The sequence below is a fragment of the Chelonia mydas genome, chromosome 2, assembly GCF_015237465.2.
Source record: "Chelonia mydas isolate rCheMyd1 chromosome 2, rCheMyd1.pri.v2, whole genome shotgun sequence".
NCBI lineage: Eukaryota > Metazoa > Chordata > Testudines > Cheloniidae > Chelonia > Chelonia mydas.
The window spans coordinates 169,204,174-169,220,657 of NC_057850.1; the positions used below are offsets into that span (position 1 = coordinate 169,204,174).

A 16,484-nucleotide genomic window follows, 5' to 3' on the forward strand; every position below is an offset into this window, starting at 1 on the left:
AGCTGCCGCATTGGGGAGGTAGTGGGACACTACACGGCAAAAAATAGCAGTGTAGACTTGGAAGGAAGGCACTGCATGGGTGTGTAGGGAGCCACGTAGGGCTCATACATTGAGATTCAGATGTGTAGGGCACTCTACTCTATTCTGCGTGTCTAAGATGTGCCTCACGCTCTGCACTGCTGTTTGTACCCATACTAGCAGGGCATGCACTGTCTGTACTCTGCATGCCACCAGACTTGTAGATCTACCCTATGGACAGAGTTCCAGTGCTCAATAGTATCAATTCTTGTGCTCCGCTTCATCCTGCAATAAAATCCTTTTTTTAACTTCAGGTCATCACCATGTCTCCGTCCCCTCATGATTCCATGATGAAGTTTAAATAATATTGTGACAGTGCTGAAGAAAAGTTATGACAAGTGACCAGTGAGCATATGCGGTAGCTGCTTTTTAAAATCCACTCAATAACTAAGAGTTGGTTTAGCTGATCTATGTCATTAGATTTAAAAATATCGTAATGAAATGTTGCATGTGTCCTCACAACCCATATACTTAGACACTGTACTTAATTAGGATGACTTTTAAGTAGGACATTAATGATACTTAACTGCAAAGATTGCTGCTTAATGGGGATGTGACGTTTTAATGGGGACATCTTCATGTGATTTTTAGGGGCGTTTAGTTCCTTGGCTGTGTCTCTGTATAATGCTAGTTCTATTTGTTCCTTTAAATGGTTTTTCAATCCTTCCTTGACATGCAAAAAGTCTGTGAAGTGCATCACCATCATTGCCTGGCTGTTTACTCCTTCAGCGTCAGCTATGTTGGGCATCTCACAGCTCTGTCTTTTCGGGCAGCAGGCTCTGTCTTTTCCTAGGGCTCAATCCTACTCTCATTGAATCTAAATGGAATCTTACCACTGACTTCACTGGAGGCAGGCTCAGGCCTCTAGTGTACATGTGTGTGTCTTCCTAAATGTATGGGATGGTCCAGTGGTTTGATGGGATTGTAATAATATTGCTTAATCAGGACAAAAGGCCATTTCCTGGGCTGGCCTGGTTAAACATTTCTGTGATACTACATTCAAGCCCAGTGCTGCTTAATATAGTCAAGCAATGCAGAACATGTATTTGCTCCTTGTGGCTCTTCCAGATAACGTTAACTAAAAACAAAAAAATGTGACTAGAAAGCCCACTCAGGCTTAGAAAAACAACAGTTGTGTTCTTTTCTTCCTTGTCCATCATCACAAGTTAAGGCTTCCAATTCAGGAAAACATGTATGCATGTGTTTCCGTCTATCCTTATTCAGGAAAATACTTAAGCATATGGTTTGTCTCCTTTTTGGGACTTACACATGTGCTTAAAGACTGGCCCTTGTACCTGTCGTGGATGAAACCCTAAATTTTGATTTCAGAATGTTTACTGGTAGTAATTGTTAAAGACAGAGCATGGCTTGATTTCTACCTGCTCTTCATCAGATCCCAGTTTGAATTTACAGAGCTGATAGTCAGAAAAATCTTGTTCTGACTGGTTGGTTAAACAAACTCAATTATGTGAATTATTGGTGGTGAAAATAAATGGACTTCCAAGATGCAAGATATTTTGGGCTGTAAGAGAACTTTTTGGCTGTATGCATACTGTGTATATGTTTATGTTCACAGTGTTTGAGAAGAATTAGAGTGTAACCTCCAGTTATCTCAACCTCTGTTTTTAAAAACTTGGGGTTATGTCACCCAGAATCTAGTCATTACATTTATAATTCCCTCCATTATCTGTAAGCTTAAGTAAATAAATGTATTTGGATAATCTCGGTTTTATTGTAATAATACATGCCAACCAAAATATACTATGAGGCAAGTGGCCGTTTTGCATACCCAAGTACCTTAGATTTATTCTTCATACTCCAGTACTTCCTTTAGAAGTTGTTGGTGTTTTATACAGTTCTGAAAATATTGAGAATTTAAGTGAATAGTGACTTCTTGGTGCCCAACTTAAGGCACTTTAGAGGCCTGATTTACAGAAATTGCTGAGCACCCACTCTCTGAAAATCAGGTCCTTTTAAGGCATCTTGAGTTAAACACCCAAAGTAACTAAAAAAACAACAAGGAGTCCGGTGGCAGCTTAAAGACTAACAGATTATTTGAGCATCAGCTTTCTTGGGTAAAACCCCCTTCTTCAGATGCATGGAGTGAAAATTACAGATGCAGACATAAATATACTGACACCTGAAGAGAAGGGAGTTACCTCACAAGTGGAGAACCAGTGTTCAGGGGGCCCTTTTTTTCTCCCCAAAGATAAGATTTATGAATGTAAGAACTTGTTCTAAAAATAGCATGTGGAGTTGTTTTTCTTATAGCTATTGATGTTTACATAAGTTCTAACTATGCGGCTTGCATGAAAATGAATGTTAGATCAATGAAAACAGGATAAGGTGTTCTGAGGTCAGTGTTTCAGAACGTTCAATAAGGACTGCTTTTGCAGAACTGGAGTTTGTTTCCATAGGGATTGGAGTGAACTGCAGCAGGGTTGTTAGATCTCCCTTAAACTTCATTTGCTGTATGGTGACAATGCCAAATGTCTGTCTGTCCTTTTTTCTTCAGAAAAGCAGCTGTAGTCAAAGATGCAAAAATGAATAGTAAGTTAATACAAAAACAGAAAAAAAGGATTTTGCTAAATGATGAGTCACAGAGGTACCAGAACTCAGAAGAGATACATCACCTAGCTGGATTCTGCAGGTGCTGAGGCCTATTTGTGCTCTGAGGAAGGCGCTCCCTGCCTTCCAAGGCAGCGATGTGGCATATATGGCCCTGTCTAGAGGAGAAAAACGAGGTGTGTTTACCAAATGTGTTAGCTGGTGTAACCCTTCTTCCAGGTGGTGTTGGCAGCAACAAAGGCCAGGTTCAGTGTCTGAGGAGGTTACTTTTAGCATTACAAAACAAAATGGCTCCAGCCCCACCCAGAAACCTGGGAAAACTGAATACAGCATGGGGCACCTCCAATAAGGCCGTATGCCCCCATTCGCAAGCACTGAGTTTGTGCATAACAAAAGGAGACTTTCGAGGGGAGAGGGAACTCCGCTTGATTTGGGGAAAAGGACAGCAACAGTGACTCAGAAGTATGGTAACAATAAGTAAAACACCCCACGATCTCTTGAGCAGTTTCTTTGCTGTAGTTTCCCAACGTGCAGTATGAAAATCCAAGGTCCATTTAACTCCCCCTTTCCCTCCACCACACCCCGCTTACAATTTCTTGTCTGAGGTCAGTCAATCCTGGGTGTCCAGAGGTTCGTTCATGTGGCTTACCTCCACTCACTGCGTGAGGGATAAATGATGCTACCACCACCACTGCTCTGCTGTGTCCTTAGTCTGATCCTACAGCACCATGACCAAAGTAATCACAATTCTAGGATTTGCTAGGTAGGGGGGTGACTTCGCTGCTGTTGCATCTCTTATCACGCAGCATTTAGCTGCAATTCCATTTAGTGTTTTCAGCTCTTAGTGATTGCTGCAAAGAAACAAGGACTCTCAATTGCGTTTTAATTAGCTCTCTCTGTAAAGACTGGAGAGGGAGGGTCAAATGGCAGTTAGGACCTTGAAACAGGGTCATCATCCCCAGATAGAAACACCTATCCTCCCACCCCACCCTCTGTCCATCACTTGAATTTTGCTTGCTGTCCCATGCTTAGTGAATGAGAGTTACATTCACATTTAATATGCCCTGGATTAGGGCATATTAACTACAATTCTGCTGCCCTTTAATCATACAATAAGGATAACATTTCATTACGCCTGCATCCAAGGTTTAAGAGAATTTTAACCCAAAACTGGCAACGATTGCCTTGGCAAAGTAGGTCTGCTTCTGAGGCTTTTCTTCCAGTTAAAAACCTCTTGGCAACTATGATTGCGATCAACATTGCTAAGTGGTGTTATGCTAATTAGCACATGTTAGCAAACATCTCTCCCTTTCCTAGCCTAGACACTGCCTCATTCACAACTCACCTCTTCTCCATGTCCAGAAGCAGAGTTCAAGGGCTTATCCAAACACAAAAATTTCAAGGTGCTCAAACTGTGTGTAGACAAGCGCTCACTCTGCTCCACAAGTGTAGTGTTAGACATGGAAAGATTAGACTTTTTTTTTTATTATTATTTTTTTTGGGTAAGCATCAATTTCACCGTAGACATGCAAACCGATTTAAAAAAAATTTGCACCATTAATAATCAAAATTTACATATCGGCAAAGTAGGAAAAATGCTGTTTGAGAACTACAGTTTGCTAAGGATATTTACTTTATGTATTTTTAACATATGTAGTTGACAGTTTAACAGTAATAAAGCTTTAATTTTTTGAATCTCAATGTCTACTGTCATTAAATAATTATTGCCCTAAATGCCGATAACTTCCTGCAACTGTGAACTTGTAAAATGATTAAAAATTGGAGAAAATACTTAAAAATCAGCATCAATGTTCTCGGTCAAAATTATATTTAAAAAATACAATAAATTTGAATGCTGCCACGCCTGTGTATTGTCTTCATTTAGACTGCTCACAGGAATGGAGATCCGCACAGACAGGGTAAACTAAGCAGACCTTTTATTTGAGGAGGTTTTTCCAGTACACACTCTACTATCAGCAGCACAGTTTAGTGCACACACACACACAAAGCCTGTGTCTCAGGGTCACTTCCGGTTCCTGTCTTAAAGGGACAGCGTACCAGTTATCTAACTGTGCATGAATACAGTACAACAGGGATGCTGGGGGAGGCCGTGAGCATAGGACTTCTGTGAATCAGTGACTTATAACATGACTGTTGCAGCATAGTCCATTGAGACTGAACTTGGCTGACATTTCAAAACTGAAACTAATCCACCCAGGTGAGACAAGGGCCCACTGGGGCAAAGATATCGCCTTCTCTGCTGATTGCTGTCTTGGTATTGCAGGGAGCAGTGCTCCCCCTTAAGTCCTCCAGAACCCTTTGGGACCCTACTTCTGCTCCTGCAGGAGCTCCATGGAGGTGAGAAGAGGAGACTCCAAGAAGGCTGTATGGGGCTGAAAGAGGACCTGGGATCTCACTTGTTTAGATAACCATGGGGTCCTGAGCATAAAGTGTAAAATCCTGACCCCATAGAAGTCGGTGGCAAAACTCCCATTGACATCAGTGAGGCTAGAATTTCACCCAGAGTGTGTATGTTCTCTCTTCTTCCTTGCTAGCATTGCTCCCCTCCCATCCCCTCTCTTATTTTTCTACCCTTGCTTGCCTTTTGTCTCTAATCAGGTGCTTATTGGAAGTTCACTTTTCCAAAGTGGTCTGTTGCAGGATAGCCTGGCCCTAGCCATAGAAAGTATGTGTGTTTTAAAAAGAAGTCATCAACTTAAAAATCATACTTCTGACTGAAATCTTTTTATGTAAAATGACTGAGTGAGATGAGAAGGAAATACATGTTTCTGTTTGTTCACTTGACAGGACCTTGTGTATAGTCAGTTTCATTGTTTTCCCCTGTATAGTCAGTAAGTTTCTCCTTTTGTTTGTGAGGTTTTGCTTTTGTCACACATCATCAGGGGAGAGAAAAACGTAAAAGATGAAATGTGATTGTAAAACCACAAAACTTTGCAGAGAGCTTGAGGGGCTGATAATCCAAAGGAAAAGTGGTCCAGTGGTTAGAGAATTAGCTGGCAAATCTGGAGACCTGGGTTGAGTTCCCTGCTCTGCCTGTGTAACCTTGGGGAAGTCCATTTAGGGCCAAATATCTTTAGGTTAACAAAGATATTTAGGTGCCTAAACATGCAGATATACACCTAGTGGGGTTTTCAGAAGCACCTAGGCACTTGGTTTCTCAGTGGGAGTTAGGCGCCTAAAAATGCAGATAGATGCCTAATGGGTTTTTCAAAAGCACCTAAATACCTTGCCCCTAGTGTCTCTCTGCCTCCATTTGCCATCTGTAAAATATAAAAATAAATAAATAGTACTTCACTTCCATAGAGGGGCATTGTCAAGATATATATACTAAAGATTGAGGTGTTCACATGCTGTGGTGATGGGGCCAAATGAGCACCTTAAATAGACAGTGTGGCACCTGAAGCTAACTTACTTGCTCCTTTAAATTTACTGGATTTTAAGCTGACAGTATTCCTTCAAACCATCAGACTTTCCAGTGGCTGTATTTATGACCTATGATATTTCAAGGAAAGGAGAAGTTGACTATTGCGTGATCCAGTCAGGTGGCTGGCTTGACATAAAAATCACAAATTCAAAATCAGCTACGGTTGCAATATGAGGATAATTCAGCAAGTATTGATCTATGTTACTGTAACCTCAGATAGCATAGCTGGACATAGAATGCAGTGATGGATTAGCCCTCTTACTCTTGTATTGTTATACTAGATAATTTGCAATGGTTTGGGGGTTTTTTAAAACATAAAAAAAGCTGAAATTAATATGCAGGATTTGGTCCTGTACCAAGGAGTAAACTAATGAGTTGCCAGTAATATTGTACATAAAGTACAGGACGGAGCCTTTCCTGCTGTTTAGTTTGAATTCCATGAAATAACATCAAGCTCTTTTTTTCTTTTTCCTTTCTTTTATTTAAGCAAGAGGGAGACTCTTTCTTCCAAGCCATATGAAATTTTTAGACTCCAGCTCTACAAATATAAGAAAACTGAACAAATAATTGTATGACTAGTAACCTCCCATTCACTTTTTTTTTTTAAACTGACCATACCTTAGTTTTTTTTTTTAATGAGATTTGTTGTTGAACTTGACCTTAGATTGACTTTGAAGTCTTTGGGCTAACAAAAGTAGGTGTGGAACATGTAGACATGAAAGGACATACAAGCTATGGTTCTCATATATGCCAAAATTCAGTTAAATTGTATGTTGTTTACTGTCTACGGACCTGAGACTCACATTGACTTCAGAGAGTTTGGGTTAGGTTCTGTGTGCATGCACACTATACATTATTTATAGATACATACACACGTGCACACACAGGTCACCACCAGCAATGGAAAACTGATCAGGTTTATGAATCCATTGTGCAGCATTTAATCTGCAGAATTACGTATTTATGTTTCCTGGCCTTCTATTGTTTCAGGTTGAAAAGAGCTTTTTCAGTTCCCACATAATTGAAAGTAAAAATCACAGGTCATGGTGGATTTGAATTGTTTTTTCTATATATAGAGAACAGAGTAGCAGTTGGGAAGATAGCATGGGTTTATTTCACCAGCAGCAGAGGAGGTGTAATACAGAAACTGTATTTCTGAAGAGAGCCGTTTCTGCTCTGATACTTTGTCATCCCCTTGTGCAGCACACTTCAGGGGAAACCAGGAATAAAGTTAATACCTTGCTATTAGAAGTTAGATTTCCCAGTTGTGCATTCCATTACCAGAAATAGGCATGGTAGGAAGCCAGCATGAAAGGATGAACACCAGCTGGAATAATAGTCATAAAAATGAATATGTTGCTTATGCTATGTACAAAATAGTACACGTTCTTCTCAGCTGTAAATCTACCATGAGAATCTTTGGGTTTTTTTCACATTTTCTAAATGAAATGTATATAAAATCCATCTTTCCCCACACTTGCCCATCCCAGTATCTTTCATTAAGCGGATCAGTGCAAAAGTGAATGGGGTTAATCCGGCCACAGGGCTAGACCGCATGTCTCAGCTTGCAGGAGTGGAGCTTCTGAGTGTTTCTTCACATTGGGTAGGTCTTTAAAGGCAGGCAAGTAAAACCGAGAATAGATTTTTTTTTTTTTTTTTTTTTTAAAAGCAGGATTGTTTCTAAACAAATTTAATTTTTTCTGCAGAAAATCCACGCACTTTTAAGTTCAGTGACATGCACCAAAATAAATGATTGGGATTGAAGGAATGGAATTCTTAAACGAATGTGTTCCTAAAACTTGGGGTAAAATATTATCAAACAAATAATGTACCTGCTCAGTTGTTAAACCTTCAGAGCAACCAAAAAAAGAAAAATGTAGTAAGTATTTGGGCAGGGCTTTGAATAGTACTAGCAGTTGATACTCATTCTGTTCTCACTTAGGCTGGTGTAAATCTGGAGTAGCTCCACGGGGGTCAATGGTGTTACACTGGTGTAAACCCAGTTTAAGTGAAATCAGAGTAAAGCCCATAGTACCTTTCATCTTCGCTTCTCAAAGCATTTTATCAAGCTGTGTGGTAGGTATTATCCTCAGTTTAGAGCCAGGGAAAATTTAAGCATAAAGAGGTTGAATTATTTACCCAGGTGAGAGGGTCCAGAACAGAACCCAGGTGTCCTTACTTCCTAGTCCCTCCTCTAAACAATTTGACCTCCATTGGAGGGACCTGCCATGCAAGACAGCATGATTTAGTAATATATGACTGGAATATTCTCATTTTTGTTGAAGTCATTGTGTTCCAGGGTATTAGAGAGACAAGGAGCTCTGTGTAGCTTGAAAGCTTGTCTCTTTCATCAACAGAAGTTGGACCAATAAATGATATTACCTCACCCACCTTGTCTTGGAATGTGCTCAGTAATTTAAAGACCATTTAAATTCTCTTATTTTTATTTATTGTCCATTTAGCATTCAGTAGTTTAATAGCCTTTGAGAGTGAAGTCCTCCATTTCACTCTGTTTATTCCACAGAAGAGGTATAGAGCATTGCATCAGTACCACCTTTCCTCGCTCTTCCCCCAGTATGCCTTGGTCCTTGGAGTGGCCACCTCAAGGGGAGAGAGAACAGTTTAGTCTCCTTATATCATTGTGAAAATGTTGGTTTTAATCCTTGTCCACCCTTTGTGTTGGGGCTGCACTACAGTTGTCTAATGGGAAATGGCTGTGACCACCAAACCTAGGTCACTGAACAGCTGTCAGTTGCGAATAGCTTTGGGTGACTACCAGCTTGGGCTGGTGGATTTGAACCCTCGCCCTGGAGATGTACATCTGAATGTCTAATAAGAAATTATTGGGGTCATCATATTTATCATCAAAGGATTATCAGAAAAGAAAATGAAAGCCCCTTCTCAAATTTTTTTGAGTGACATACTGTCTGAACCATTGCTGTGAAGTACTGATCTACCAGATTGTCTGGTAAGAACACAATAAAGACTTGTCGGTGAAATAAATTGTCCATAATCAAAGATTGGAAGGATTATCAATTTCTTTTTCCCCCCTCGAAAATGGACAGTTGTACTTTATATTATTTAAAGATCCAAACCTACGTACTATTTTTAACATTTGTGGGAGGGGGTTAATTTTCGATGACGAAAAAAATCGCCAAAAGAATTTGTATTATAAAAGTACATTTTTATAGGATGCTTAGTGTTCACCTTTTGAATGTGGAAACTATGAATAACTTTACTTACAGAAGTAGTCCCCATGGAAGTCAACAGGGCAGTACTTTATAGATAATTGATTATTCCATTAACTGCGAACTATTGCAGTACTCCATAATGTATCTTCTTGTATACCATTAGTGACAGAGTAAATGGTGGTGATAATGCAGGATCCCAGATTATACTGCATCACATCTGCACGTAGCTTCCCTAATCAAAAATAAAACCAGTCATGCACTAAGTGCCTGGAATGTTATGATAAAGCAATTGTAATGAACATACTACACAGGGATTCGTACAGAAGACTATACCCCTTGCAGGAAAACTACCACTCTACATGCTTTGTGCACACAAGATTTGGTCGTGCAAACACATGAGCAGCTGTACTCACCCGAGAAGTTGTATTACATTTAATGATTTGCAATCTGCCTAAAAATAAACTTCAGAAACCGAAAATCCTATCTATTGACCTTTCACTTAGCCATGATAGTGTAAGCTGAGTTGTAATGGCTGCTTTCACACAACTTCTTTGCTTTTTTTATTAATTTGTTTCAACCTTTTCATATTTTATTGAAGTTGCCTTTAACAACACCCCCATACATGATTGATATATATAACATCAAATTTTGTTAAGGTAGGAGTGAAGAAAAATATGAATTGCATCTCCTACAGATTTCTCTTTCATGGAATAATCAGGATTTTAGACCAGGAGAGGAGGGTTTTTTAATTGTTGTTGTGTGTGGGGTTTGTTATTAACAGGAATGGGAATGGGGACAATTTCTGAGCTATTTGAGCATTTCATTAAAATAGAACATTTAACTGAAGCCTTCACTCTCATCTCTGCCATTATGCACCTTTATTTTTCCCAGTCAACCATTTCTGGCGCACTAGTTCAATCCATGAAGGCAGTATTACCTAATGATTAGAGCAGGGACCTGGTAATCAGGGGTTCTGTTCATATTTGAGTTCACTCTGCTACACTAGCTGATGATGGGCACAGACCTGGAGCAGAGTACTGGCTTCTTGGGTGCTGGGGGCAAATTCTCTTAATCTCTGTTTGATTTTATTTACCCACTTTTAAATTGAATATACTTTTTACCTACCTCACAGGAGTAGTGTCAGGTTTGTTTAGTGCTTTAAGATCCTCAGGGCAGGTCTACGCTTAAAACACTGTAGCGGCACAGCCGCACCTCTTCAGTGAAGGTGCTACTATGCCAACAGCAGAGCTTCTCCTATGGGCATAGTTAATCCGCCTTTGCGAGAGACCGTATCTATATTGATGAGAGAAACCCTCCTCTTGACATAGCGCTGTCTACACCAGGGGCTAGGTTGGTATAACTGCGTTGCTCAAGGGTGTGGCTTTTTCACACCCTGGAGCAATGTTGTTCTACTGGTGTAAGTTTATAGTGTAGACCTGGCCTCAGGTGAAAGGCAGCATATAAGTTCATAGGGTTATTATTAAAAACAAATGCTATTAATACCATGGCATCCATATAATTCTTTACATTTACATGAAGGGCATCTGAAAGAACTTTATTTTAATATTTGTATGCAAGCGTGACTAGATAACAATGTTTTTCCTCTTAGGCTAAGGCCTATAAACTGCATGAGGACACTAAGGACCAGCTCCCACTGCTTATGTGTTATGTACAGTCTAACTGGCTAAAGCATAAGAAAAATTTCGCCAGCAGCAGGCTTGATTTTTCCAAGTCAGTTTGAATTCTTTTCACCCCCCTCTCCTTAAATTTCTCTGTCCTGGTTTCAGATCCGTTCTCAGTTCACAAGACGGATCCAGAGTAAAATCAAAGACCTGCTGCAGCAAATGGAAGAGGGGCTAAAGACAGCAGACCCACATGACTGCTCTGCGTATACTGGCTGGACAGGTGAGAAGTCTGGGATCTGAATAGAACACTTCCAGTTAATTGACTTATTGCGGCCCCTGATGGTTTCCATTCCGGTCTGAGGGTTTTGTGTTCTGACAGAAATGGCAATTGCATCATAATCTTATGGTAGGTCTGTGCAAGGCATATTCTGTGAGGGTCTGGGTCCCGTGTCTGTCAATGTTAGTGGAAGGGTGCCCGTTGAATTTAATGGCCGTTGGATCTGGCCCTAAGAGAAAAAATTGGTTTCTGTACTTGAAGAGTCTGACTGCAAACACAGTGCATCTTCGAAGATGAGTTCACATTTTTTTGTTTTAAAAAATGTTTTACTGACACAGAATATTTTCACCTTCGTCCACTGAGTTGAATTGTGTTTCATGACTCGGCTAATGGCAAAACAACTCTAAAACCAGGAGGGTGAGAGAGTGGCGTGTTTTTGCACCCCGGACTCTGGAATTCTTGCTCTGTCTTCCACACTTTTCTGTGTGGAGCTGGACAAATGGCTGAATGAGTGTCATGGGGATTGATAAGTGAATGTTGTGAAGTGCTTTGAAAATGAAAAGTGCTATGCAAGTGCAAGGACCAAATGTGAATTAGCCAGCCTGATCCTCGTGGCAAAGAACGCAGTCATCAGGGTTGATTGTTCTAGTTAACCCAGATATAGCTCTTCTAGTTGCCAGAAGAGTTCTCCGTCTTGGCCTCTTTGGGTATGTCTGTATGGTGTTTTGGAGTGAGTGGGAGCAGGGCTCACGCTATTGCTCTAAAAATTGCCATGGAGACAGCTTTGAAGTCGCGGCTCAAGCTGGAGCTCAGGATCTGCATTTACACCCCGCCCTAGGCTTCAGAGCCCCATCTCCAGCCTGAGCTACAACTTCCAAGTGCTGTCTACACAACTAGTTTTAGAGCACTAGCGCAAGCCCTGCTAGCCCTCCCGTCGATCCCAGTTGGGAGGCTCAAGCCAAAATGCTGTGTAGACATATCCATAAGTGCAACCAGTTCTTTCTACAGTGGGATCACTCTTCGTGCCCTGCCCAGATCAATCTGCAGACAGTAATGCTTTTAGTACAGCATGTTTGCAGTTTTTCCTGTGAGGATTCATTCTGTTACCTTCATGTCATGTGGGTACATGAAAGGTTGGATTGGGAAAACCTCTCCAGTGGTAAATTTGGGAGAGGATTTGCCCGCATTCAGGACATGGAGATGCAGCACTTTACTTTTCTTTCTTCCCGATGGTCCTAGGAGGGAAGCTGAATGTTCTGTACAGATGGTGCTGTGGGTGCATGTGTGGAGAAATTGTAGACAACTGGCAGCTTGTATGAGTTTATTTTAAAGTCTAAAAATGGGAGTAATTTTGTGTCGCTTGAGTGAAAGCAGACAATTTTCACACTGACATTTTAAAAGAAATCTAGCAGAACAGTGTTCTGACATTCAGTGATTGACGAGAGAGGTGTTATGACTAAACAACTCAAGTGTAATAAAATGAGTCCTAGAATAAAAGAAACAAACTCCTCATGAGCTGGAACGACAAGATAGTTGGGTATTGCGATGTAATGGAAGGTATTTTTTGCCATTCTGAAAGGGCCTATCAACTGCGGTAACCCAAAATGTAGATTTAGTTATTTATTTATTTTAAGCTTTTACAAAATCTAATCTGAGAAAGAATGTTTCCCATTACTTTGTTTTTAAATACTACAGCAAAAAGGATTTTTCCCAAACGTAACCATTTTCCTGCAGCATTGTGCCAGCGTATGAAAACCAGAAAGTGACACCAACACTGAAAATGACTATTCTGGTTTCTCTGCCCAAGCTGAGACAAGTGCCAAGAGTAAACAAATAGCATAAATGGTGAACAGTAAATGCACCTTGCAATATTCTTCATAAAAGCTTGTTTAAAATCTTGTGATGAATAGGGTGTGATGTTGGTGCCAAATAACGAAGAGATGCAAGTAACATGAAACTCATGTAAGAGTTGGCAACGTATTAGGGCCAGATCCTGCACACCCTTGTTCCTGTGAGTTGTGCTTAATTATTCAGGTAATCTCAGTGAATCCATTGTAAGGGCTAATAAACAAGTAAGGGTTTGCAGACCTGGGCCCTGTGATTTAAAATCCACTCCCTCTTCATAGAGCCCAAATACTTGGGCTTTATGTATGAAGAGAAGAGTGGTTGATTGTAGAAATCCAATCAGTCCCCACAACACTGGGCCACAGTGCAGGGATGCAGTGCAGTGCCCCCCCACTCCCGATGCTACTATTCTAGCCCATGGACTGGGATAGTAGCCACAGGCCCTCTGCTCCAACTGCTTGGAGGTACTGGGGCCACTGAATCAGTGTAAATGTGGCTCTGAAGCCCACCCTCATTGTGGTCTTCTGTGCCAGCTTATTCAGGGATGTTACAGAGAACCTTTCCATGGTGGATAGGGGATGTGCAGGCACCCCTGCACAGCCATTCCACCGGTATCCCCCCAGTACAGCCTCTGTATGGGGTTTAAGTGGGCCTTGCACTGAATTACACCCATGGTCATATTTTTGCTCATATAAATGTTTTTTTTTCTAAGTTCAAACAGCAGTGCAGCCCAACGCCTTTATGTTGCTATTCCAATAGAAGACTTCTTCGGAGCAGGATGAAAAAATCTGTAATTACCTTTAAAGCACCTTAATGATAGTTCTTTTAATTTGTCTGACTGTGGAATATATGTAAGTCTTATACAGCATTGACAGCTGAACACTTGACTTTTCATAACAGCCAAAGAGTGCATCAGAGGGCTCTCTTAAAACAAATTACACATGCAGTGAAGGATTCATTTTATCATATAATGTGTGTACTGTATTTGTATATACACAGGCATATTGAGCCTAAATTCTTCAAAAGTGCTGATCATTCACTCTCTGGAAATTGGGTGACTAGTTGAGTTCTAGTCTTTTAAACAATAAATAAATAAATTTTAGGCCATTGTAGTTATCCAAATTGAAACATCAGGACATCTTTTTCTCTTTCCCTGGGATCTGTAACAGATACTAGTGGTCAGAGCCTTGATTTTACATCTTGTTAACAGCACAGGTATCTGCTAGCATTTTGGGGAACTGATTCAGAGGGAAGGAGAAACAGGTAATTGAAAAATGCCATTTAAGTGGAAAGAAAAGGAAATATCTTCTTGTTCTGTTTTTGTTTGTCGATGGTTGTTCTAGGCATAGCCCTTTTATACCTACAACTATACCGCGTCACAAAAGACCAGAAGTTCTTGCAGCGATCCCTGGATTATGCGAAGAGAATACTTCGTAATCTGAATGGACGCAGGGTTACTTTTCTCTGTGGTGATGCTGGACCCTTGGCAGTCGGGGCAGTAGTGTACCACAAACTAAAGATTGACAGTGAGTCTAAGGAGTGCATCACAAAGTAAGTGTCTGGTGATAGTGGAAAAGACTGTAAATTTACTAAGGATCCCTTTATATATGATCAAAGACCAGTATTTTAATAAGTGACTGCAAGAGGTTTCATATTTCAATAGCGCCTTAAAATTTAAAAGGCTGGCTTGGGAAATGTGCTCTTGCTTTTCATCAAACAGATGTCTTACTTTTATACCTGTGTCCTGGGAAATTTTGATCCAGAGCTTTTTTGGAGGTTTTCCAATCCTTGATGTCCCACTGGGGATTATAAGAACCGGTGTGTGGTGCAATTTCCATTCTGCACCACAACTGCACCTGTTAGCATTCTGCCTGTATACCTTACTGTACTAGAGTTTGCAGATTAACTCTTGAGGCCTGGCTCCACTTTGGTATTTCCAATACAGTTTTATATTTAGAAGTTTAATCCGTCTCTTTCTTATCCAGGATCCTAGCGAGATTAATCTCTGCTGCCACTTTGATATGAATATCCGTTTGCTTGTTTAAAACACAGCCCTTACGTTAGAGTAAATCTTATTGTCAGATACCCTTCTGGATGCAATTGTAGTAACACTCTTTTCACAAAGCATGAAAATAAAGTCTCTGTGAAATAAGATTAAGAGCAGTAGCTATTCTAATTAGCCTTTGCATCAAAATTATCTTCAGGAGGAAACATGAAAATGTAATTAGTTTTAGGTGTTCCCTTTTTTTTAAGGGTGTATGTTTATATACACTCAGATATCCAAGTGATTGGTATCGTATGAATAGTGCAACAATCTATGATTTTTGTTTTGCCTTTCGTCTTCAGTTTTTTCCTTGCAACTGGTCACGCGGTGGTGTGATATGAACACATTTTCATGCTCAAATTTAATATTTGCAATATTTCTTTTAAAAAGAAAACAGTTTAATATGAGTCTTAAGTCTGATATATCAATGATATGTCAAAGAGTGTTAATAATTAAAGCCCTTTTTTGCAAATGGATAGTTTGTAGTGTTTGTAGTGAGACCAAAGCAAGATCAAATCACTGGTTCACATCCAGCACAGGCTAATAGTTATCAAAGGTGGTTGTTGGCTATACGAATTGAGGTTTTGGTCTAAATCCGGGGACAGATGGTCCTATTCAAATTAAACACACACACACACAGTTTCAACTGAGCAATTCTACAGAGAAGACTGGATTGAGCTGGCATGGAAACTGATTGTTCCTCTCCCATTTCATGGTTGAGGCATGGTGTGCTGCTGCTGTCTCCCCATCTTGTACCTTTTTTGTGGGTGGATTGAGGGTTTCGCTCCCCGGGGCTGTCAATCTGGCCCCATAAAAAAAATCCCTCAAGTCAAACAAAGCCCTTCCGTTAAATAGCAAGTCCTTGTCAAGCATTTGATGCTACATTTTTTTAACCTACGAATGATGGGCCAAATCCTGAGATTCTTATTCAGGCAAAATTCCCAGAGACTTTTTTTATTACAGTTTCACAGTTTGGCCCTTCAGTTGGTGGCTATTTGAAATTTTAAGCAACCCTTTGGTAAATTATTTCAGTGATCAGGAACATTGAAGTTGGGATTTTAGCGTGTCAAAGGCCCAAGATGGTCTAGTTGTCTGGTAACTGCAAATTTTATTCCCAAGTCAGAGCCAGTAAAATCTCCTGGGTTGTATTCTGACCTCTGCCACTTATTTGCCATGTGACCTCTGGCAAGTTGCATTCAGAGCCTCAGTTTGCCATCTAGTACTTGCCTACCCTCCAAGGGTGCTGTAAGGTGAATTATTCTTTGTCAAGAGTTTCGAGATCCATTGCTGAAAGGGTTGTCGAAATGCAATGTTTTTGTACTGTATGAAACTTTTTAAAGTGCAGCAGCTCGGTAAACTGCAGATGATTTTAGGGGCCACTGAGGGCTAGTGGATTGAGCACAAAGCTGAA

General features: G+C 40.4%; 1 protein-coding gene across 1 annotated transcript in view; it reads left to right on the forward strand.

Moving 5' to 3' along the window:
- LANCL2 (LanC like 2) overlaps nucleotides 1-16,484 on the forward strand; it is a 52,191-nt gene that overhangs the window by 10,214 nt on the left and 25,493 nt on the right. Inside the window, exons 2-3 of the mRNA XM_037889983.2 lie at nucleotides 11,070-11,187; nucleotides 14,373-14,580. Of these exons, the coding sequence (XP_037745911.1) occupies nucleotides 11,070-11,187; nucleotides 14,373-14,580 (326 nt within the window). The remainder of the gene's footprint in view (nucleotides 1-11,069; nucleotides 11,188-14,372; nucleotides 14,581-16,484) is intronic.